This window comes from Amphichorda felina (assembly GCF_050947745.1).
Source record: "Amphichorda felina strain 45539 chromosome Unknown scaffold_6, whole genome shotgun sequence".
NCBI lineage: Eukaryota > Fungi > Ascomycota > Sordariomycetes > Hypocreales > Bionectriaceae > Amphichorda > Amphichorda felina.
In genome coordinates, this window is record NW_028145044.1 from 304,723 (window position 1) to 328,821 (window position 24,099).

Sequence of the window (24,099 nt, forward strand, 5' to 3'; positions counted from 1 at the left end):
AAGAGGCAGCCGATCAGAAGCCCGACGTTGCACAGCCTTGACTACAATAATGACGGGACCGGTTAGAGCTCAATGGAATGCTTTGTGTCTGTGGACGAACGACTACTACGGCAAAGCTACGACAATCCTCCCTGATATCTCCTTCTTTACCAGCTTCTTCATAGAATCGGGTACCTCTAAGAGACCCACGACCTCTATCAGGGGTTTGATGAGACCGTCTACAGCGTGCTGGAAAAGCTCCTGCATGTCGTCCGTGGAGCCTACCAAAACTCCCTTGATGGTGAGAGCTGATATAGAAGTTAGCGGCGTCAAGCGAGACAAGAAAACTGGAAGCTCATCATACCTTTTCGAATACACGTACCCACCGATATGGGGATCTCCAGATGGTCCGGTGGCAGGCCAATGCATAGAATGGTACCGCCTGGCCGGGCAAGATGGGCAGATAGTCGAAAAGCGTCCTCCGCATCCGACACCACCATGATAGCAGCAGCGCCTTCTCCCGTATGTTTGGCGACTTCAGCCGCAACATCCGACTCGTTAAAGTCGATAAACACCTCGGCTCCAGACTCAATCGACACAGACCGTTTAGAAGACCCCGAATCAACAGCAATCACCCTCAACCCCATAACCCTGGCGGCAATCTGAATGCCCATATGGCCCAACCCTCCCCCAGAGCCCAGGATAACCACCCAGTCCCCCCGCGCCAAACCATGCGAACGGAGATCCCTCGCAGCGCCCATCATGGTCAGCCCAGCACACAGCAACGGCGCAGCCACTTCCCCCGCCAGACCATCAGGAATCTCAAAAATGTGCCTCGCATCAGCCACGACATACTGCTGCAGCGTCCCCGGACACGAACGCCCCGTATTGCACTGCCGCGGACAGATGTGTGCAGTCCCCCGACGACAGGTCGGGCACTCGTGACAGCTGCTGAACAGCCACTGCACACCGACTCGCCTCCCCTGCATGGGGGGTGCCACGCCGCTGCCCAGCCGGACGACGGTGCCTATACCTTCGTGCCCGATGATGCGGTTGTATGCGCCCCAGCCGCGGATTGCGCGAACCTCGGAGCCACTGTGCGAACCACAGAGTAATAAGGCGTCAGTTGGCCCGTGATGGAGGTGGTGTTGGTGGAGTGCGGGGTTGAGCCGTACCAGATTCCTGTGTGGGTGAGCTTGATCAAGACCTCTTGAGGTCCTGGAGATCCGACGGGGGTATCATGGCGGATGGTGATCTGGGCATCTGGGCCTGGATTGTCCAAGACGGCCGCTTGCTGGAATGTAGGGATGGCGGGGCTGTCCATCATTTCAGGGAATGACTGATTATACTCGTAATACCCGTAGTGACTGCTTAGATGTGATGGCGACTGTTCTAGCAGGAACATCTCCTCATTGCTTTATACCGACAACACTATGATAAACTACTAGTAGCCTGTGCTAAATTCTTTTCCGAGTTTGGCTCTGAATGTGGCTAACAAACTCGCTGAAGCATTCGTACTTCCCTCGGCATTCACCATCGGGAGTTTGTACCCCACGAACCGAAGCGGATTAACATTGTTGGATTAGTTGCGTAAATATACGTCATTCACGGTCTTGAATGGCATTGGGATCCCAATATCGCCATTGAGCGACTTTCATCCGAGCAATATGGACAGGTGTTGGGCCTATGCGCAATCAAGATAGCCTTCGATGGGTGGTCATCGCCCAGTGTCTAGGGTAGGTCATACAGTAGTATCCTCGTCGTCTCCCCTCACCACATAATACTCGAAGAGAATTCTATTAACAAGGTCATATTCAGTTTAGGTATCAATCAAATCAACGCTATACATATCTACATTAACATTGAATACACACCACAGACACCCTCCCTCTCTTCTCACTGCATTATCGCAAAGTCCCAACCAGCTCGGACTTTGGTCTTTTTCGACTCGGCCAGATTCGTCTTGAGGAAACACCGATGATTATCGCGATAGTTATCCCCTTCAATGGCACCCCACGAGCAGGCCGTACACCCGTCGTACCCGACGCAGTTGATGATGCAGTCCTGCATCGAGGCCGTCCACACGGTGGCAAGATCGTCGGCGGCGCCTTCGCCCGTGTAGTCGATGCCGCACAGGCGGAGGAAGGTCTTGTCGGACTGGGGCACGTCGTAGAGGGTGTTGTTGGCGGCGGGACATACGGTGCTGGCGTGTGTGCTCGTCGTCGAAGTCTCCTTTGGCGAGGATGACGTCCTCGAGGGATGAGAGGATGCTGTGGCTGATGAATCGTTGGTAGAAGAAGCCCTGAGACAGTCATGTTAGTTCCGAGTTTTCCATCAGTACGGGTAGTGCTAGTCCGTGAGACATACCCGTCCTTGTCGCCAGCCCCCTTGGACGAGTCTTTATTCTGTCCCAAACCCACACCCAGCCCAATCGCCAGCCCCAGTATCACCACGGCCACCACTCCCACAATGATCCAGAGCGTTTTCTTTCTTAACCCAAATAACCTCTCTCGCGGGGGAATTGGCGCCGGCGGCGCAACATGGTCGTACCGGTAATCGTAACCGCCGTCCTTGATCGCCGCCGCCGACCCTTTAGACGAATGGTGTCTTGTAGAGAGACTGTGGCTGCTGGTGGCAAGGTACGATGGCGACGGCGGGGGTGTCGAGTCTTCGAAGAATGTGCGTTGCGGTGGCGGCTGCGGATGTTGGATCTGCTGCTGCTGTTGCTGAGGCAGCTGCTCCATGGACGACTTCTTGTCGTTCCAGTAGACGGCCGGCTGGGGCCTATTGACCGCGGCGGGGGCGGGGGCGGGCCGGAGTGCCCCGTGCTCGGCGCCGCTTCGTTGCCGGCGGTGTTGCTGTTGTTGCTGATAGTTTTGGTGTTGTTGTTGCTGTGCTACCGAGGACACTGATGCGGACCGGTCGGGTCGTCCGGTTAGAGATCTCCCTGCGACTGCCGCAGCGTCCCCGGCTGCGTCGCTGGTCGCCTTGATGGGTCCTCTGTCGGCCATTTGGCGATGAGCGGAGGAGGGGGAGGAGGAGTAGTTGTCGGCCAGGTGGTGATGAGGGGACGGGGGGATGAGGCGCCGCAGCGCGCAACCGAATTGGTCGTCGAGGCTCGACGACAATGGTGATGGAGGGCAGGTTTCAGGAAGGACGAGGAGGAGGGGGGCGGATCAACAAGAGAGGCAGCGGAGACAGAGCGTGATATCCCGGGGGGGGTCCCTTGTCGACACTAATCTCCGGTCCCTTGACGAAATCGCGATGGCGGCTTTTGTGCCACGTTTGAGGACTCGTGCACCACGTGGAATCACAGACAATTGCCGAGCAGTCCAGAAATCCGTTTGCTTGATCCTAACTCCCAAAGTTAGAAATGGAATGGTTGGGACACCACTGTGGCCTTGTTGCTCCCTCTTGTTTATCTGAAGCAACCTGTTGCTCCTGATTCTCCATGCCCCGGTCGCTGCCAAGGATATCCCCGGGTGGCTTCATTTCACTAAACGGTACCCCATGTTGGTGCTGGGCAATTGCTTACAGCCTAGCAAGGTCAAGATCGATAGCGCATCCATCGCCAGACGATGCGCATTCGAGGCCCAATATCTGTGAGACGTGGTGTCCTTCGAGCTGTTCCCCTCACGAGAACTGAAGACATCGTCAGCGCCAACAGGAATACACGGGCAGGAAAATCCAAAGGAGGATTTTTCCAAACTTAGTGGTCAATCAGATGCCAGCCTGTGCCTTGATGGATCCAGAAATCGACGTCAGTGCCTGTCGATCTCGGAATGGGGCACATCCACACCCCAATCCTCTCTCTCTTGGCACCAGCAGTGGAGGCTAGTATTCAACGCCGAGGATGATACAATACACGGGTGAGTTCGTATTCATATTAGCTGGAACGCCAAAATCCTCATCCCTTCCTCCCCGACATTCGAGCGGACATCTTCCGGTACCTGTCATTCAAAGCCACTACGGCGGGGTGATCAGGCCCAACCAACCGCTCCAACCCTCGCGACGCCCTCTCGTGGTGCAACGCCGCCTCAGACTCACACTTCTGATGCTGCAGCACCAGCGAGAGCTCCGCAGCAGCCATGTACGTCGAACTGGCGTCCATACCCAGAACCCTCTCGCGCACCTCTAGCACATGCCGCATCACATACTCGGCCTTGCGATACCGCCTCTGGCACATCAGCGCTGTGCCCAGCCCAGAGGCCGCGTCCAGCGATCGCGGGTGCTCTACGCCCAGCTGTCTGCACCGTGCATCGTGGACCTGGCCCAGCATCGTCGCTGCTGAGAACATCTTCGACCTGAGACCCATGACCGACGCCAGTAGCTCCAGGCTCTCGAGGGTGCTTAGGTGCTCGGGCCCAAGGACGGCCTTCTTCGACTCGAGAACCGGCTTCAGGATGTCCTCGGCCTCGGATAGCCGACCCTGGATGGCCACGACCCTCCCCAGCGACTGACCGACATCAAGCGTGGCAGGGTGCCTCTCTCCCAGCCCCGTGACGGCCATACCCTGCGCCGACCGAAGAATCTCCTCCCCCTCGACAAAGTTGTTTTTCCTCAGGCACACCTGCGCCAGCGCATGCGCCGTATCAACCGTCATCAGACTCCCCCTCCCCAGCACCCTCGTCGACGCCTCCAGCGTCGCCCGCAGCATCATCTCCGACTCCCCGATGGCGCCCTTGCTGGCCAGCACGCCCCCGAGCCTGTACGCCGTGTCCAGCGTCCCCGGGTGGTCCGGCCCCAGGGACTGCAGGTTGCTCACCAGCATGTCCCGGACCGCGAACTCGGCCTCGTCGCTGCTGCAGAGGCTGCCGCTGTCCAGCCGCGCCATGTACAGCTCCACCTGCACGCGGTGCGTGTCGATGTGGTCCTCGCCCAGGAACCGCCTGTCCGCCGCGAGGGCCTGCTGCAGGAGGAACTCGGCCTGCTTGTGCCTCCCCGTGCTGAGGCGGTAGTGCCCGGCGTTGGCGAGCAGCCTGGCCCACTTCTGCGCGTCGGCCGCGTCCCGGGGCTCGAACGTGAACAGCCCCGTGATGTGCGGCTCCAGGACCTGGCAGATGTGCCAGTTGTCGTACATGCCGTAGGGGTACACGGCCGACATGACGCTGAGGAAGACCCTCGTCCACGTGGGGATGTCGCCCTGCTGCGAGCGCCACAGCTGCGTGCAGAACTGGACGAGCGGGTGCATGGCGAACATGTCCCCCCGGGCGCCGACGACGGTCACCAGTGAGTATCCGCATAGGATGTCGAGGTCCTTTTGTAAGTCGTCATGGCTCCTCCAGTCCCGTACGTACTCCTTCAGGGCAAAATCCGGGATGGCCTGCGGGTTGAAGAAGCTCATTAGGGTGAGGAGGTCTGTGGCCGTGGGACGCTCGTGGTGGACCCGGTGTAGGGTGAGCTGCCATGTTGACACGAGCGAGTTGGAGGCCGATGGGTCGCGGCGGTGGTCGACGGCCTCGTTGAGGAGCATCCTGGCCCGTCCGTCATTCTGGCGGATCTCGTTCAGGTAGGATAAGACAGAGATACGGGGCGTCCTTCGTCGGATGTATGCTGCGGCCTGGCTGATGGCCAGTGGTATCATACCCAGCTCATGAACCAGCTCCGAGCTGGGGCCCTCCTCACCCGGGTGGATCTCGCCGAGGCCGTTTCGTAGAAGGTCCAGTGCCTGAGTCGGCAGCATTGTCGGGACCTTGTAGATGTTTTCCCCGCCTACAAGCTTCTCTGCTGTATCCATGCTCCGAGACGTGAATATAATAGAACCGCGTCCCGTCCTGGGTAGAAATTGGGCCATATCCGGACCTCCCTCTGTGCCAAAGAAGACATTTGCGTCGTCGGCATTGTCAATAATCATCAGCCACTCCCCGTTGGCCTCGTTGTCCAACCAACCCCGAACCATGGCAAGTACGTCCTGTTCGTCGCTATTGCTGTTGAACAGCTGAGCTCTGTCGGCAATGCCTCGATATCCCTCTGCGAAACGCGCCTTGGAGCCTCCATGGACCCAGAAGATGGATGTCTTCCTGGATTGGGCGCGGATCTCGTGCGCATATTGGATCACAATCTGTGACTTGCTATTACCTCTTCTGTCAGGCATGCCCCTGAGAACGTAGTGACGACCACTCACCCAACCCCTCCTAGCCCTACTAAAGCAGATCGACGACACTGGGCTCCCGTCTGAGTGAGGCGCTTGAATGTAGAAGATGGACGGCTATACTAGGTGTCAGCCAGCCATCCGCTCCGTTTCCCACAGCCCTCCGAAACCTCGATAAAATTTCCCTCTAGAAGCACACTCACAACACATCTTTCAGCTTGGACCTCGTCGCCTTGCGTATCCCCCGGTTAGTAGGCGCATCGTTATGCTCCCTCAGCCAGCGCAGGATATCCGGCCGATCAACAAACCCCGGATCTGCCGAGAACGGGACAGTAAACCAGGACCCCGCCGGTCCAGCATGGCCCAGCCCAGAGGCGTGGTCGAACCGTCCGCCGCTGAGCGCATGGCTGGGGAAGTTGAAGTTGATGGTGCCACCCGATAAGGCCTGCGTGCCGGGAATCACGAATTCGCCACCAATGGCGCCCTGGAACACCGGCCCGCTCATTTCCCAGAGTGTCTTTGTCCGAACCGTCTGTTACTTTTGCGCGACGACCGTCGAGCGCGTTCTTGGATCGACGGTCTCTGCGCGGCGTTTAGTGAGAAAGGAAATTGATAAATGCAAGATCAAGCCTTGGAACCTGACATCTGGAAACGACGCCATGGTAGGGCAGAATACGCCTTGCATGTATCCATCATGCAACAAAAGCGCTATTGAAGCCACCAAGTCAGCTGGTGGGCGTCGCCGCTTTTGAACGGTGGTCTCGATGGTGACGGGGGTTGGCGGCTGAGATGTACACTGTACACTCGCAGCGACGCGTGACGACATGAAGCAATAGCGTGGCTGGCCACCGAGGCGGTTAGCGAAAGAGGGAAGCTATTTGAGCAAGAGATTGGAAAGATAATATGTGCACTAGGAACACAATCAGCATATGGATATCTCCACATCACTAACCCGCAATATAGTCATGCTGTCGACTGTAACATTTGGATATTATTAACAGCTATCATACATGCCGCTACTATTATGACAGAACGGCTTTATCACTCAGCTAACACATTCTTAGTCCTCTTCCTCATCACTCCCTATGTCATGTGTGCTAGTTGGCTCTAATGCGGCTCCAGGGTCCAGGTCGCCGACATCATCACAGTCGAGAATCTTGGGGTTGCCTGCGACGCCAGACAATGCTGCGATCCGAATAAACGTCCATTGGATCTTGATCATTAGCTTGAACTTTTCAGCTTCCTCGGCGGTAGGGAGCGTGATAACGAAAATATCGCCAGTGCGAATTGGACGATGGGTCTCGGCGTTCAAGGCTATCGCATCAGTGTTCGGTTCGAGCTTCGAGAAGGGGTTCTCGTTGCAGTCGAGGACATTCTTTTGATGGAGTTGACGGCTGGAGTCTTGTGGCATCCAGTGGAACTGGATGGTGACCTTCCATTTCCCTTCGGATTGGGATGTGCCCCTGTATCGGAATGCCCAAAGCGCCCTTGACCAGAAGTCACGAAGCTCACGGCTGAGGAGTATCTTGTTCCAGGAGTATTCTAAGCATCCTTGCCCCCCGTTCAGGAGCTGCCGGAGTTTGTCCCTTCGTTCACGGCCAAGGAACACACCAAATGCCAGGCCTGTATACCACTCTGTGTTGCTGACGTCGGTTGTGCTCCTGCTCCAGAAAGAGGGGACGATGTCGCAGGCTACAGCATCGCAGCACCTGGTGACAATACACTGAAAGCCATCTCTCGCCCTACAAATGGCTGAGGCCGGACCGAGAGGGGTGGTACCGATCGGGGGCGGAATCGTGTCCATGTGCGCATCGCGGAAGACTTTAATTCTCCAATCAGTCAAGTGAACAGACATAAGGGGGTATCTGAGAGGGAGCATACAATGCAGGAGGCTAGGTCTAACAGCTTGTAGCGATTTAGCAAACTCGGAATCAGGGGATTGCTCTTGGTTATGTCTCAACTCATCGATTGGTCCTAGCATTACGGCTGCAAGTACAGGGACGGTCATCTTCCAGTCACGGTCGTATATCTTGTCGGGATTGTTGAGAGTGTTGGCGACGTCCTTGATGAAGGCGTACCGGTCGTCATATTCCTTGATGACTGTGATGTCTTTCGGTTCAGACCAATCTGGCCTGGCCTCGAGAAATGCCCGCAGCTGTGCCAGCATCTCTGGATCGTCCGCATAGCGATCCATGAAGTCCGAGAAATCATTCATTGGTGAATCGAACGGTGTAGTACTTTTGTCGGACCGAGCCATGGCTGTGGATCTGCGGAGCGCGGAGTGCCGATTGAGGATGAACGGATGGGGGTGGGATGGTGGTTGGACAGGGAAGAGTGGGTGTGGAGGTGAAGAGGTTTACAGTGCACGATTCAAGAAAGACCGTGGGCGGTGAAAAGAAACATACACTCAACCCGCAGGAAAAATTATATACAGGTTTCTCTTTGGTCAATGTGGCTTCTTGGCCCTGTCCCAGTTTCCCGCATGTGCGGTTTTGAGAGGCTGGCTAGGGCCACCGCAGAAGGGGTCTGATCACTTGTGGTGTTTGATTTATAATTCTCGATAAAGTTTAGTGGGGCGTACGCCCACCTGTGTGCACTGCCGGATGCCTCCAGGGCTGTTCCCGGCCTGTCACCCACTGCCGGTGGGCACTGGAGCACTGGAAATGGACTATTATAGTGAGATCGTAGTGAGATCTATGGTGGGAGACGGGAGAGCTTCTGGGCACCGCCTTTGTTGGCTATTCCCCCCCTTTTAGTGATGACTTCAACTTCAACACTGGCTTACGGAACATTCATCCAAGGTTCGTGCGTTCAAGGTCCCAACCGCCTCTAATTCGCCCATCACGCTCGCCACAACGCCCCTCATCAAGGTTCAACCCCTCTCTGACACCACGGCCCGTTGGTCGCCATGGACCTCCAAGACGAGTATTCCGCAGACGCAAGTTTATCAGAGAGCGAGTCCCAACAGAGGCCCAACCGCCCTTTGGCCGTCCCTGTGACCAGCTCCCCGCAAATCATCACATCCACTCCTCCTCGTAGGTGGATCGTGGGACCGCGGAGCCGTGATGTGATCCACTCCAGAGATCCAGAGGCTCCACTCTCCTCCGGCCGCAAAGACCCTTCCACCAAGACGGAGTTTCCGCATACGGCAATAACACAGAGTCCCGCAAGCAGTTTTTCTACCACACGCCGGCTCCCACTCACGGCCGTGGTATGCGGCCAGCTTTCTTTCCTCTCATCATTCGACTTCTAGACGTTTTGCGAGTCTTTGTGCGGTATACGAGATCACCCATCATGGCTCACCCAGAGAAACATGTCAACGAGACTCACACAGCGGTCGACCATCATGGCGAGTCGTCGGGAGACGTGCTCTCCGTTATTGGGAGAGTTACTACGGCGCAGGCACAGCAGGACGAGCCCCGGAGGAGCGAAGTGTTCGAAGTCATGTCCATCGCCGCCTCTCGTGCCCCGTCCCTCAGCAACACCAAGCGCAACGTTATCGTCTCCCTCGTAGTGTGCGCCAACTTGATCGGGGTAAGGTTATAAACATTTTCTCCCTTTTTCCACTTACCATGGCTAATTACATACAAATAACAGTTTGTTTCCATGTTTTCAACAGTCGTTGGGGGCTTCGAGTTCAGTAGGCTCCTCGGCCGGCCCGTCGGACCAGGCCAGGCCAACTGGATCGCTGCAGCATACTCGTGGGTACCATCGCATCCCTTGATTGTCAAAAATGCTAACACTCTTCAGGCTCACTCAGAGTGGATTTGTCCTCATTAGTGGCCGTCTCGGCGATGTTTACGGCCACCAATGGATGCTTCTTGCCGGCGGGACCATCTTGGTCATCTTCTCACTGACCAATGCCTTCTGCAACACCTACGAGTCCTTCGTCACAGCCCGCGCGCTCACGGGAATTGGAGGGGGTATCGTCATGCCCAATGCGGTGGCGACTCTCACCGTCATGATCCCACCTGGTACAGCTCGGAACGTGACACTTGCCATATTCGCGGCATCACCTCCCTTCGGCGCCATGGTTGGTGCTCTCTTCACTGGTCTCTTTATTGAAAAGGCCGAGTGGAAATGGTTATTTATCTTCATGTGAGAGATGTGCAAAATGGACATCTGTCAGCCCCCTGCTAACCCGATTCTAGTGCGCTACTGGGGACCCTATTCTATGTGTCATTATTCTTCATTATGCCCCGCGAAGGGCCAGTCGATAAAGGAGGCAAGATTGATTTTATCGGCGCTTTCCTCGGTCTGAGCTGCCTAGTGCTGTTCAGCTTTACCTGGAAGTAAGTTATTCAAAATCTTCATATTATAATGTGGATTACTAACCTTTGCTAGCCAAGCGCCTTCGGTCGGATGGGACACACCATACATCATAGTCACCCTAATCCTTTCTCTCGCACTCGGTGGGGGATTTGTCTTGTGGGAGAACAGGTTCACCAACGACCCCATTCTCCCAATGGGCATCTTCAAGGCGCCATCTTTTGGAGCCCTCATCTTTGTTGTGCTGGTCACTTACATGGGCTTCAGCATCTCGACCTTCTACATGGTCGCGTGGCAGCAGATCATCCGAGGATGGGGTGTCATGCAGGTCTCACTGGGCTGGCTTCCATTCGTCTTTGGCACCACCTTTGCCGTAGGGCTGGCTGCGTGGCTTATCCCGCGCCTCGAGGCCCAGTGGATTATGGCCTTTGGCATCGTGTCGACCGTCATCTCCGACCTGCTCCTAGCCACGCAGCCCGAGCAGCAGACATACTGGGCCCAGACCTTCCCGGCTGTTCTTTTCGGGAGCCTGTGCCCGGACTTCATCTTCGTGGCGGGCCAGGTCATTGCTAGCAGCAGCGTCAAGAAGAGCCAGCAGGGCGTGGCGGGCAGTCTGGTGGGTACGCTGAATCTGTACGGCAACAGCCTAGGTCTCGGGTTTGCGGGGACGATTGAGAGCCAGCTTCACAAGAGCGGTGCTGGCACTGTCCTGGGCTACCGTGCTGCGCTATACTTTGGGGCGGCCCTTGCGGCGGCGGCGCTGGCTATGGACATTGCGTTTGTCAGGATGCCCAAGAACAACCAAGAAGGATGGATCGAGGAATCCGAAACGGATGAAGAGGTCCATGTACCCCCCAGAGATATGGCCTGAGGGACACACACTTGACGACTTTTATGAAAACGACGTAGAGATGAACGGCATTTTGGGTAGATTGAGAATTTAAGGTGCCGGGACTTGGGACTGGGGATCTGAACTTGACATTGGGGAAACCAACTAATAGGGAACAGCAATGGACGACATGAAACAACAAGGAAATCCATCCGCTCAGACAGTGATGGAGAATATTGGATCTGATGATTATAACGTGCAATGTAATGTTAAAAGTTAAGTATAGACTCTGGACGCTGAGATCTGATGTAGTAGCAGAATTGCTAGTAGGTAATAGTATGTATCTACAGATACCAGTCGTACTTGTAGGGCTGACATGGGACATGGATGGCATCGTCAATGACGGCTGCCTAGGGGTGGTCCGAGGGCTGACAGACCCTGGTGTGGGGAGTCGGCTGACATCAATGTCGAGTTCATCTCACAGACTCACAGACTCAATTAAACATTGAACTTTGACATTTCCAAGTTGTATTCTTGCACCACGCACACATCAAGTGAAACTGCCTGAAGATGCCTGGGCTGGCATACCTCTCCACTGAGGTCCTATGTCTGATCTTTGGCAACCTCTGCGGCATTGAAGCTCGATTCCTCGCTGATACCTGGAAGGGACCAAGCATTCAAATCCGACAACGGGAACGCCCACAAGACATTCGAACTTCAACAGACTCCACCGTGGTAGGTGGGCTATCTTCATTATGTTCGTTATGTCTCGTCTCCAAGAGATTTCGAGAAATCGCGCAGCGCATGCTGTACCGGTCATTTTGTTTGGATCATTCATTGGGCTATGGTCCGCTCGACCCCTACAATTGGAAGAGCCGGCTCTTCTCTTTTATACGGACTGTTTCGCGCCGGCGTGATCTTGCCGCTCTGGTTTATGAGGCATCTATATTTGAGCACCTGATCGAGGATATTGTGGATGACACCGACACGTGGGACACGCTTCAAGAAGCTACCCAGAGCTTGGGCATTGATATGCAGGTGGCCTGGAAGCAGCGTGCCCTTGAGGCTCGCAATCCCGAGTTCCCGATAGTCAAGAACGTACTCCTTTCATACGCGGAAAACCACAGCGGGAGCGGTCTGTTGGCTGAACATAAGTCTCTTCTCCATTCCTGTCTACCAGGAGAAATTATTGCAGTCTTGATTGCTCTTCTGCCGAACCTGAGCTATTTGAGTCTACTCACAGGCCATCGCCCACATCACTGCATGATCCCTCGCTTTGCTCTTCAAAGCCTTGGAATCTCCAATCTGCCGCTCAAGGCTCTCGACACGAATGCCTCGTTTCTTCACATCTTGTCCTTACTGGATTTGGCAACCAATATTGAGACCCTCAATATTCATAACACCAAGTTGACTTACGGTTGGATCCACAGTCGCCCCGACGATTGGGAAGGCCTGGATAATGCTGGCTTCTCCCTTCCTCCCTTATCAAGCCTCAAGACCCTACGAGCCCCGCAATGCTCCTTAAATGTGGATTACCTTGGTATGATCATGTCTCGTTGCACTGGAGGGGTTGAAAGCTTTCTTTATGAGGAAGCCCATCCAGGGTCTCTGAACCCGCCCCATGAGATGTTGGGGTCCAATGATCATGCGCCTCCTCCAATTGAAGTAGGACTGGCAAAGGTTTTCAGACACATCTTTTCTCATAGGAAGTCCATCAGGTCACTGCGCCTCGACTTTCGGTACGGCCACTGGGAAAGTGGAGCAGTGCCGAGTCTTGGGGAGTTTTCCAGCCTCGAGGACCTATATATCAGTTCCCGCTCCTGGTACAACTGGACGATTCGCTGTCCCGAGATCCCAAGGCCACTTACGGAGCTCCTACCCTCAAAAATCCGGAGTCTCTGTCTTGTTAACTGTGTTCGAGTCGACATACCCCGTCTTACCCACGAGTTTGTAGGCCTTATCGAGGCGCAACAGCGTCAGCCACGGACATTCCCCAAGCTACAAACCATCATATGCGACAAGAACATAGTAATCAAAAATGTGTTGTCTGATACAAAGAGCATAGAAGAGAGCTTTTCGGATGCTGGCGTGGACTTCAGGTTTGAGTCAGTCCACCTAAAGTGATGGTGGAGTGTTTGTCGTCTTCGGAGGAGCAAATATATTGGAACATGGCGATGCAGTTACCCGATGAGCTCAACGATGAGAACTCTAGCAGTACTTGGGTTGAGACGCTAGGAGTAGGCTCCGATGGGCTTGAGAGTAAATACAGTACATGGCGATTAGAGATTCTAGGAAGAGTTTGGCTACTTCTGGGCTTGGTTTCTTATCACAATAGCTATAATATTACATATATTTCAATGGAGGGATGCCTAAGACCAGACTCATAATCATTGTTCAAGTCTTACCATAAAGTCTCATAATCTACTGCTCTTATGGATTGATTATAGGGGCGTAGATAAACATGCCTTCTGAGGTCGGCACCGTGGCTGTCAAGGCTCGGCAGTTGGGTTCATTCCCTCATCTGTGTCAATCATCCTCCGCTGAACGAAAATGCGGTCATCGCTGCATATGAAATATCCATGCACAGAGGAATTTAGCCTGTAGCACGACAAGCGATTTAGCCATGCGCCAGCTTCGAATGTAGTCATCAAGGCAGCCCCGAATCATTCCGGACTGGTTGAGAAGAGACAAGACTTGGAATTGAGCCTTATAGAATGGTTGGAGCACTTTAAAAACCATTTGTAACCCTACCTATATGGCCTTAGATCTCAATTTAGTCTGCGCTCGCCGCCCATGGTTTAGGGTACGTGCGATATATTGCCCGTCGCCGGGGGCCATCTATGCGATCTCCTCAGTATACTCCATGTGCTACGACCAAGACGAGCACTCTTAGAATTATTCAATCTGTTGAGCACGTGCTAGCCATTTTCTATACGTAGATGGGCGGGCTTCAATTTGGTAGGTTGGATGTGGTCTTCTTCAAGCACGCAGTCGTGTACTTACCCGATATCGCCTCAGCAATTGAATGCAGAACATGTCTGTAAAGCGATAATAATTTTGCTCCCGCTTAGTGTGGATAAAGGAGCGCGTAGATTAATTGAGTGCTTCGAACTCTGGTTCCTAGACCGAGCGTGTTGTATTTGACATATTTATCTTGTACGCTTTCTCCTTGAACTTGGTACTTAAACAATCTAGTAGATACTCACTAAGATCGTCCATATCCTAGCTATTTCACCATTTCAGAAACAGGATCATGTCCCTCCTCATACTGTTAAAAGCAGCCAGAGCGCCTTCCCATTTTGAGCGTCCTCGATTCCACGCACATATGTAGTACGGATAGATGATTTGGCAAGCGGCCTCAGCTGGAGTACCCCTGCTCGACAGAGGCTAAGCTGGGCAATCATCAGACGCATCAAGACAGGCGGCTGGTCAATATTGATGGCCACGGCAGTGACGGCACTACCCACAGAAAGATCGTGGAGGAGGGCGAATCATTGTGCCTCCGAGGTTCCAGAGCCAAGTTCTAGAGCGGTCCCGCGCATGACTGTTTCAACGGCGCTCTCGCAGGGAATGGCGCTGTCACGCAGCCCTATATCCCTGGATCTAGATTGATGCGAACAGGCAAGGCGTCCTTCCGAACTGCGACAAGGCCAAATTGGACCCCTCTCTCCGCTTTGACACTATCGTAGCCTCTCCATCAACACGACACACCGCTAGTCCAGACCACAATTTCTGTCTTTCATGTGTCGAAGATGCATGTACACCCGAGGCCATCCAGTCGGAGCGAGTTTGAAATTGCTATTATCTGCGCTTTAGGCGCCGAAGCCGACGCTGTGTGCTACGTATTTGACCAGTTCTGGGACGAGAATGGGCACCAGTACGGCCGCGCGCTGGGCGATTTCAACCACTACACAACAGGCCGCATAGGACATCACAATGTTGTTCTCGCCCTCCTCCCAAACATGGGAAAAGCCGGTGCCGCTGGCGCTGCGGCTAGTCTACGCTCAAGCTACCACAACGTGCGGCTTGCCCTCGTTGTTGGCGTGTGCGGAGCGGTCCCCTACAGCCAGGAAGGGGATGTCCTCTTGGGAGACGTCGTAATCAGCACGACGGTTGTTCAACACGACTTTGGTAGCCAGTATACCGATAGATTCGTCCGGAAGGACACGGTGCTGGATAACCTGGGTCGGCCGAACAAGGATGTCCGCAGCCTGCTGATGGCGTTGGGCATGGGCCGCGAGCGCGACAGAATGGAGCGACAGACAGTCAATTTCCTCCAGCAGATCCAAGCAAAGGCTTCACAGTCACGGAGAGACTGGAATACCAAATATGTTTATCCCGGTGCGGAGAGAGATAGGCTATTTGAGCCGGGGTATCGGCACAAGCATCGCGGGCGGCCGACGTGTGTATGCCGAGACTGTCAAGGAGATGCAGATCCTGTCTGTCAGGACGCTCTCGTGTCCTCGTGTGATTATATAGGGTGCGACGAGTCTCACTTGATCAGCCGGGAACGACTCCGGGCCGTACGTGCTGGCGCTACTCCACACCCGGTAGTGCATCAAGGGGCTTCGGCATCGGGAGATATGGTGATCAAATCGGCCAACACGCGAGATCGCCTCGCGAGGGAGGAGGGCGTGGTCATGCTCGAAATGGAGGGTGCTGGTGTTTGGGAAGAGTTTCCCTGCATCGTGGTCAAGGGCGTGTGCGACTATGGGGACAGCCACAAGAACAAGTCATGGCAATCGTACGCAGCGGCCACAGCGGCGGCGGCTTCCAAGGCCATCTTGGAGCGCTACACCAAGACGGAAAGGCCAGTCTCAGAGACTCAGACACAGTTCCAGCATCGGTCACCTTCGAGCCCGGATCACCGGAACGAGTCCCGGGTCTCATCGCACGGCCCAGTATTCAACGGACCAATTTCAGGGACTAATGTCGTGGCGGGTACGACGACGACAGGCGGAGTGGTCAACTTTAATTTCGGTCAGCCGCAGTAAGGTATTTCACGTCTCTATGAAGAGATGCCTTAGTCGTCTACCAACCGTAGTAAGTTAAGGACAATGAATGCATGTCATAAAGAGACAGCTCCACTCTAGAGTTGCCCCGAACCTTACCAAGCTGGGGAATGAAGCGTGGACGGGGGCTGTCGTTACTTTATTCAGCTGTAGGACTTTTCCGTGGAGAAAGGAAGACCTTGGACCATACTCTCCAATTCTCGATGACCTCGCAGCCGGCTTCTTTCATCAGGCCGGAGGCTAAAAGGTATCACAACCCAAACATGATATTGGAACATAGTAGAATCAAAGATGTCCCTAATGTAGACACCATAACTCATCAACTAATTTCGTGACAACTAATAACTACAAGACTATCTGCAACTCTCACTAGTACTGAAAAAATTGGGATAAGGGCAAGGTGAGGCGCTGCTTCTGGACCAACATCCGTGGGGGGCGAGTCAGCCGCACCGTCTCTCGGGATGTTTCATGCTCGATGCTTAGCTTGACGACAAGGTGGCTGGCTGAGTCCCCAGGGGGCCAAGTACATTGTGTTAGCACACGATACAGATCTTGGTGCTGTGTATGGCTCGGCTCCTCCGTGGTAAGAGCTGGGGCTTGGCAACTGGGATATTGACTGCGTGTACCCGTAGGAGCCCTGGAGATTATAAATCCATGCTCCTAGGGCTGAATATATAATTCAGAGCTAGCACTGCGAGATTATCATCACGGAGTTGTGATAGGGAACGGCTGAAGCCTCCATCTTTAACCATGAAACTATGCCGTAAGGCACCCCACGCAGTCAGCAGCCAAGATCACGACTTTCGGGTCGTCGGTGGTGCATTAGCACGACATCTACGGCACATTTACCCGTTTGCCCAGGTTGCAAGGGTTGGGAAATGGCGCCGGAGGCACCGCCAGGGCATGGTGGATGAAGCCATCCCCCATGCATCTGACGTGATGAGATCCCGGCGCGGGGGCGGGTCTCACACCCGCTCTCGATCTAATGTACTTGGCTGTTTGCACACTAAGGAGAGAGATTTGGGGATCGGAAAGGTTCAAATGATAGATCCGAGACATGATTTTGGTGTCACACCCTTTTAGACGGTTCGCCGACCGTTTGGGCATAGTAGCTACGCCATGGTCACTGGTTGACCGGCTATCGCTGATGTTCGCACACACTGAAAGCCAGGCATGGGGTCGTCCTCCTTTCATGGTCTCCTAGGTTTTCTAACCGCTCTTCTGACCTGCAGTCATGCAGGTTCCGTCATGAAGTTTGAAACTTGGTGTGGAAATCAATAAACGACTTCCAACTCAACTCGGTGAGTCCAGACTATTACCATACATCACAGTCACCACACAGATATAAAAGTCACATTCAAAGCTTCAGGATCCCAAGACCATTGAAACCCAACAGCAGCCTGATCCTCTACTACGCCTAAGCTAACGGCCCGTGGCTTCACTGCCGCCTTCCCCGGTTTGTTGGCGCGCATCTCTGCTCTCAAATGTCAATGCAGTGGCGCCTCCGCAAAAGGTCGGAACCCTGGCGTGATATGTGAGGCCTCTGCTGTGACCCGTTGCGATTGCCGTGAGATCCGTCTGGGCATGATCTGTGTCGCTGAATAATAGATGGCTATCATGATGAGCTCTACATACTTAACCTATTATACCTCGGCTACATAGTATGTACTATGGAGCTTCAGAGCTCGCCCTGCCTGCTTGGGCGGGATGATAACAAGCAACGCCACTGCCGAAATCATACAAGCGGATACTGCTTATGTCGACAATATATCGACATCCATGGACACTTCCATCTCTTGAAGATTAAACAACTTCCAAGTTGCAGTAATATGTACATAGGGTCCTTCGTGCATGCAAATATGCTTAATAACTGGGCAGCAGGCATCATACAGATCGAAGTCGACCAGTCAATACACCCGGATCTGAGAAACCCCATGCCTTGCACGAAGAAACCCAAGATCGTCGCTGTGCTCCCACATGTTAGAGGACATCCTGGGGTCGGCACGTGGCACCAGCATAGGTGTCTCGTCCTCATCAACATTTGGCAGAAACACAAAGCGAAAGTCTAAGACATGCTCAGCTCGTGGCTGCAGTAGTAATTTCCAGCCCTGATGGACTCGAGGCACAAATATTGGCCCAATTGGAATGGCTTGGTTGTGGCGGTTGTGAAATGCCTGGTCTGCATCGCGTGCTCACCCATGGCCAGGACGGGACGTGGGGGGATGTGATTCAGAGGCTCATCCAGACTTCCGCGACATTTGTTGTGAATTATCCCATCGATTCCCCAAATACCTTGAATGGCCCTTCGCGATATACCTATGGCTATCTCGCCTCTAATTCAAGGCTAAGTGATGGCATCCATGCGTACCTAGACACCAAAGGTCCAAGATTGAAACGGGTTCGAAGAGATCGGCAGGATCATTGTTACGAGTTAACGGGTACATGCCTTGAGGCAGGAAGTGAATGAGGTGCGGAGGGCGACCAATGGGGCAGGAGCTTGGCGACTGGGTACTTCCTGTTGCAGAACTTGCAGCCATCTTGCAGGCAAGTGGGGCCCTGAGAAAGCCCACAGTGTCTCGAAGGCCAAGACAAGACAAGCTTTCCAAACAACAGCACCCAGCCAGTAGTTCGCTTCTCTGTCACTTGGTGAAGGGCAGCATAATTATAAAACTTGCTCTAGGAGGTTCAGGGGGGAGCTGCCCAAACCCCTCAGCGTTGATATGTTTGTTTTCGTGTTCAGGAGTCGAAAATCCAATAACGTCGAGTTGTCGGGCAATGGCGTCAATCACATCATCGCTCTTGCCCACAATGTGGCTGCGGAGCGGGTAGGGATACTGGGCTGCAGCGCCTGTGATTGGGCCCAGCACGATGGCGCAATCGACGCGGTCTTCTGCCAAAACGCACCCAAAGAAACCCAATTGAGATGAGCTCCGTGCCGCCAGCAGCCCCAGATAGCTCTCGAACACTAGCACACAAGTCGTCACTGCACAGCCAACAGACCGGAGCACGCAATGCTGAGGCTCCTGGATTCGTTGCGCTGGCGGCCTTTGCCCACACTGGGCCCCCATGCCCAGCTCACACACTGCAAATTGCTGCATGGGAGGATTCGCGGATCTCCGGAATCACCACCACCTGGGGCCACCTCGCTTGGCGTAGTCGACGACAGCATCTCAGCGACGACCCGACGCAACTAGTCCTACTCCTTGTATTTTTACTCTTTATTCTCCCTTCTCCCACCTTCTGAATCCAATTTCTGACCACCGAACCCCCTTCTCACACCCGGCACAAAGGCGGCAGCAAAACCGGGCCTTTTCCACCGAATCGCACCGAGCCTGCTCTTGGTCACACTGCCATAGGGCCAACCTCTGAAGAGCCGCTGTTTTCCAGCTCTCCAACTAAGCGGCACACAACCAGCTCGTGATCAGCCAATTCGTGGTTAGCCAGCTCGCTGTCAGCCAGCTCGTGATCATCCGAGTCGCTCGTGATCAGCCAAACGAGGCTGTTGATCCCACCCTGCATCCTTGTCACCACGCGACTGTTCGAAACATCATAATTGGGGCGACTGTCCACAACAGACCCAATTCATCGTCACCCTTTTACCCACCCGGTCCACGCTGATCGCGGCCGTTGTCAACGCAGTGAACGCACTGTCGCCACCCGTGTCAATCTGTTAAGCTTTTTGAAGCTAGGTTCCCGGACCAGGGCACCTTGACAAGTTGACACCAGCATCCACTGACGTTGTCGCTCCTTTTCCTGACAGCACTACCCTCGTCCATAATATCCTCTCCTCCATCCTTCTCTCTCCTTCAACCGCCCCCCTCCCCCCCTCACTATTCCAATCTCTCCCTGCTCTTCCTACACTTCTACAGCCAAAGCCATGGCAGCCGACAAGAAGCTTCTGGCAGCCAAAGCCTTTGGCATCGACGCCGCCCGTCCCGAGGAGCCCATCCCGCCTGTTGCTGGCGTTGACATATACTCAGAAGATGACCCGACCGTCGCCGAATGGGCGGCCGAACTGGTGCCCTCGTTGCGCGATGTTGGCCGCTACTTCTACAACCTTTTCCCTTTCCTCTCCTGGATTGGAAAATATAATTTGACATGGTTCCTGGGTGATTTAATTGCCGGTGAGTGACTACCGTCATTATATCGACAGCTCTTCTGCATCAGTGGCTGACCCACACTCGCAGGCGTTACTGTCGGTGCAGTCGTTGTCCCCCAGAGTATGGCTTATGCTCAACTGGCCACGCTCGACGTTGAATACGGTCTGTATTCGTCATTTATGGGCGTTCTACTCTATTGGTTCTTTGCTACGTCAAAAGACATCACCATCGGGGTATGCATCTCTTTTGGACAAGCCCCCATTGGTACTGGAGCGTTCCGATCAACTAACGAATGGACAGCCTGTCGCCGTCATGTCCCAGGTTACTGGTGATGTTGTTACCAAGGCCTCCCAAGAAATGCCTGGCGTTCCTGGCCATCTCATTGCCTCAGCCCTGGCTGTCATTACGGGCGCCATTATCTGTTTCCTGGGCCTGGCCCGCCTCGGATGGATTGTCGAGTTTATCCCGCTTCCCGCTATCTGCGCCTTCATGACCGGTTCCGCCGTCAGCATCGCCGCCGGTCAAGTCCCCAAGCTCATGGGCATTCCCGACATCAGCACACGAGGTCGCGGCACCCACCTCGTCATTATCGATACCCTCAAGGGCCTTCCCAACACGACAATCGATGCTGCACTGGGTCTCTCCGCCCTGGTAATGCTGTACTCCATCCGTGGCTTCTGCACCTATATGGCCAAGAAGCACCCTCGCCGCGCCAAGGTGTACTTTTTCATCTCGACCCTCCGAACGGCCTTTACCATCCTCCTATACACTGGCATCAGCGCCGGCTGCAATCTTCACCGTCGCGACGACCCAATGTTCTCGGTCGTCGGGGACGTCCCGAGCGGTATGCCACAAACTGACTTGCCGTGTTCTGTGCCTCCTTAGCTAATCCCGACGTAGGTTTCCAGCACGCGGCTGTGCCCACAATTGATGCCACAATGATTAAGTCGTTTGCTAGCGAGATCCCTGCTGCTGTTATCGTCATGCTCATCGAACACATCGCCATCTCCAAGTCCTTCGGCCGCGTTAACAACTACACCATCGACCCGTCTCAGGAGCTCGTTGCCATCGGCGTCTCCAACCTACTCGGCCCGTTCCTGGGCGCCTACCCTGCCACCGGGTCCTTCTCCCGAACCGCCATCAAGTCCAAGGCCGGCGTTCGCACACCCTTTGCTGGCGTCATCACTGCCATCGTTGTTTTGCTCGCCCTGTACGCCCTGACGGCCGTCTTCTGGTATATTCCCAACGCCGGTCTCGCCGCTGTCATCATCCACGCCGTCTGCGACGTCATCACCCCTCCCCGCACCGTCTACCAGTTCTGGCGCGTCGCTCCCCAAGAGGTCATCATCTTCTTCGCTGGTGTCTTCGTCACCATCTTCACCAACATTGAGAACGGCGTATACACCACTATCTGTGTCTCCGTCGCTGTCCTCATCTGGCGCCTAGTCCTCAGCCAGGGTCGCTTCCTCGGCCGCGCACGCCTTCGCACCGTACGCCAGAACATCGGTGATAGCACCCCCACCTCGGATGTGAGCTCCTCCGGTGAGCACGAGGAGGACCCAGAGCTGTCCCTACGCCCGGGCTTCCTCCCTGTCGAGCATCAGGGTGGCACCAATTCGCAGATTGCCATCGATAACCCATTCCCTGGCGTCTTTGTGTACAGCTTCGCGGAGGGATTCAACTACCCCAATGCGTCACACTACCTCAACCACCTGACTGAAGTCATCTTCAAGTCCACTCGCCGTACGGATCCCTCCCGCCTCGGCAAGCTAGGCGTATGTTTCCCCTCGACTTGATTTGATTTCCACAAATAAATTGCTAACAATGCCCAGGACCGTCCATGGAACGACGCCGGAAAGCGCCACGAAACGGTCGTGGAGGACACCCGCCCAACGCTTAAGGCCATTGTCCTCGACTTCTCCTCCGTCAATAACGTCGACGCCACATCCGTCCAGGCACTCATCGATGTGCGCAAGCAGCTCGACCGATACACCGCCCCCGACACCGTCGACTGGCACTTTGCCAATATCACCAATCGGTGGACCAAGCGTGGCCTCGTCGCCGCAGGATTCGGTATTCGCACTAGCGACGGCCGTAACCATGGCCAGGCGATCTTTAGTATTGCCGAGCTCATGGGCAGCAAGGGTTCGTCCCCTGACTTGTCGATCAAGGAGAAGCGTGTGGGGCACGACGATATCGAGAAGGTCGCAGAAGAAGCGGCGCAACCGTTGACGAGCGAGACGAAGCAGCTCGTCGTACAGGGCCTGAACCGGCCGTATTTCCACGTCGATCTACACGAGGCTGTTGAGGCAGCCATCCAGGACGCCCAGACCAAGACCTTCTAGGGTCCCATCTATTCACATTTGCTTGCAAAGCCACACCAAGCGGGGCGTTTATGATTCACTACATTCCATGGTTCTCGACTATTATATATTTATCAAGCGCTGATTACACAATACCGGAATTTTGGATTTTCATTCGGGATGATGATATCGGAAGATTTGACACTGCAATTGATGCATCAGACGGGCTAGGCCTCTGGCATAGATGAGCGTGATATGTGTCGTTGGGTTTCATAGCGTGAATTGGGGGATGTTTAGATTATTGCCTATAGGGGTTAAGGAGGTAGTATACCCCAGAATATAGCAGCTCGCGTATATACCCTATGCGGCTTTATGATTATATACACCATAAGGTTTTATTTACTTAAAACCTTATATTATTCTTATCCAAACCTTTTTGGCCGTGTTTTCTTTTTTCCCCCTTGAACTTTGATAGTGGGTTTTGATTATGGCTTTTTATAACTGCCTGTTTGTAGCCTTAATCCTCCGCCCATCGGGGCGTCAACTTAGGCTCCTTCATACCTATTTACCTAGTTCAGTAGGTACCGGAATAAATTGCGCAGTCTCATCTGACCAGCTACACCCAGCCTCTGCCAACGATCGTGAACCAAATAAACCTTCCTCGGCCGCTACCTTCAAAACCTCCCTCGAATCTATCTCTTGCAAAACACCCGGATCCTTAGTCAGAGTTTTAAAAGTCTCATACCATGCTTGAAATCTGCCCCTATATTCCTGCCTATTGTGGTCACCAATTACTATGTTATCGAACGATAAACTCACAATATCCTGGAGTTTCTGTTGATCAATAACCCTAAACCAAGTTTCATAACGGCTAGATCTACCGCCTTCTCGCGAAGAGCCACAAGCAAGGATGAAACGGAGTGAAGCTGCCGGGTCTTCAAGTGTAGCGCATGCTTCTTGCAACCTTGCGGTTAGGTCGACCGGACCTAATGTGCTTAACAAATCCAATATGCGCTTTGATAGGAAAGACGTGTTCACCTGGAAGATCGGAACGGCATTGTGGTTATGAGTTGTCGGGTCAAGAAACAGTATCCCACCACCCAAGCCCCAAGAGCCCGTGTCAACCACTCTGAAAGGGCTGATTAGTCCCTTATTATTAAGGCCGGGACACAATTCCATCATGTGTACCACTGCTTCCACAACAGAACGGTAGTCGCCGGTAGGAAGCCAATGGCCGCGTCGACGAATATAGCAGCCGGAAAGCCCATTCCACAGAGGATTGGTTAGGACCGTAGTTGGCAGCCTACGGCCAGGTATTCTCAACGCCTGTGACTTGACAAGACTCGGATCAGCCCCCCTAGATAGCAGCTTTTGCACCATTTCGCAAGGAAAGTACCCTCCATCCCTGAAGCGGAAGGCTAACGGTAGGTCTGCCAGGATATCCGTGGCCAATAATGCGCCAATACTTTCAACCTGCTTTAAAATAAAGCCATTGAACACGGGAAATTCTCCCATG

The 24,099-nt window shown here is 54.1% G+C and overlaps 7 protein-coding genes across 7 annotated transcripts; 3 read left to right on the forward strand and 4 right to left on the reverse strand.

Annotated features, from left to right (window-relative positions):
- Positions 1-105: 105 nt before the first annotated feature.
- Positions 106-626, reverse strand: ACO1O0_005919 (uncharacterized protein; the record flags this gene model as incomplete). Its single annotated transcript, XM_083195324.1, has 2 exons — positions 106-287; positions 362-626. The coding sequence occupies 2 exons, from the start codon at positions 624-626 to the stop codon at positions 106-108; spliced, it is 447 nt and encodes a 148-aa protein (XP_083048340.1).
- Positions 627-1,875: 1,249 nt separating this feature from the next.
- ACO1O0_005920 (uncharacterized protein) lies at positions 1,876-2,990 on the reverse strand (the record flags this gene model as incomplete). The annotated part of the gene is made up of 2 exons (XM_083195325.1): positions 1,876-2,281; positions 2,347-2,990. 2 exons carry the CDS (start codon positions 2,988-2,990, stop codon positions 1,876-1,878), a joined length of 1,050 nt encoding a protein of 349 aa, XP_083048341.1.
- Positions 2,991-3,886: 896 nt separating this feature from the next.
- Positions 3,887-6,575, reverse strand: ACO1O0_005921 (uncharacterized protein; the record flags this gene model as incomplete). Its single annotated transcript, XM_083195326.1, has 2 exons — positions 3,887-6,050; positions 6,274-6,575. 2 exons carry the CDS (start codon positions 6,573-6,575, stop codon positions 3,887-3,889), a joined length of 2,466 nt encoding a protein of 821 aa, XP_083048342.1.
- Positions 6,576-7,130: 555 nt separating this feature from the next.
- On the reverse strand, positions 7,131-8,327 carry ACO1O0_005922 (uncharacterized protein; the record flags this gene model as incomplete). The annotated part of the gene is given in 3 exon segments (XM_083195327.1): positions 7,131-7,793; positions 8,067-8,307; positions 8,320-8,327. The coding sequence occupies 3 exon segments, from the start codon at positions 8,325-8,327 to the stop codon at positions 7,131-7,133; spliced, it is 912 nt and encodes a 303-aa protein (XP_083048343.1).
- A 1,037-nt stretch (positions 8,328-9,364) lies between these two features.
- On the forward strand, positions 9,365-11,210 carry ACO1O0_005923 (major facilitator superfamily-domain-containing protein; the record flags this gene model as incomplete). The annotated part of the gene is made up of 5 exons (XM_083195328.1): positions 9,365-9,604; positions 9,668-9,771; positions 9,821-10,168; positions 10,222-10,362; positions 10,415-11,210. The coding sequence occupies 5 exons, from the start codon at positions 9,365-9,367 to the stop codon at positions 11,208-11,210; spliced, it is 1,629 nt and encodes a 542-aa protein (XP_083048344.1).
- Positions 11,211-14,920: 3,710 nt separating this feature from the next.
- On the forward strand, positions 14,921-16,162 carry ACO1O0_005924 (5'-methylthioadenosine/S-adenosylhomocysteine nucleosidase family protein; the record flags this gene model as incomplete). The annotated part of the gene is made up of 2 exons (XM_083195329.1): positions 14,921-15,509; positions 15,723-16,162. 2 exons carry the CDS (start codon positions 14,921-14,923, stop codon positions 16,160-16,162), a joined length of 1,029 nt encoding a protein of 342 aa, XP_083048345.1.
- A 3,895-nt stretch (positions 16,163-20,057) lies between these two features.
- Positions 20,058-22,625, forward strand: ACO1O0_005925 (sulfate transporter family-domain-containing protein; the record flags this gene model as incomplete). Its single annotated transcript, XM_083195330.1, has 5 exons — positions 20,058-20,304; positions 20,368-20,513; positions 20,581-21,124; positions 21,181-22,055; positions 22,113-22,625. The coding sequence occupies 5 exons, from the start codon at positions 20,058-20,060 to the stop codon at positions 22,623-22,625; spliced, it is 2,325 nt and encodes a 774-aa protein (XP_083048346.1).
- Between the last annotated feature and the right edge of the window lie 1,474 nt (positions 22,626-24,099).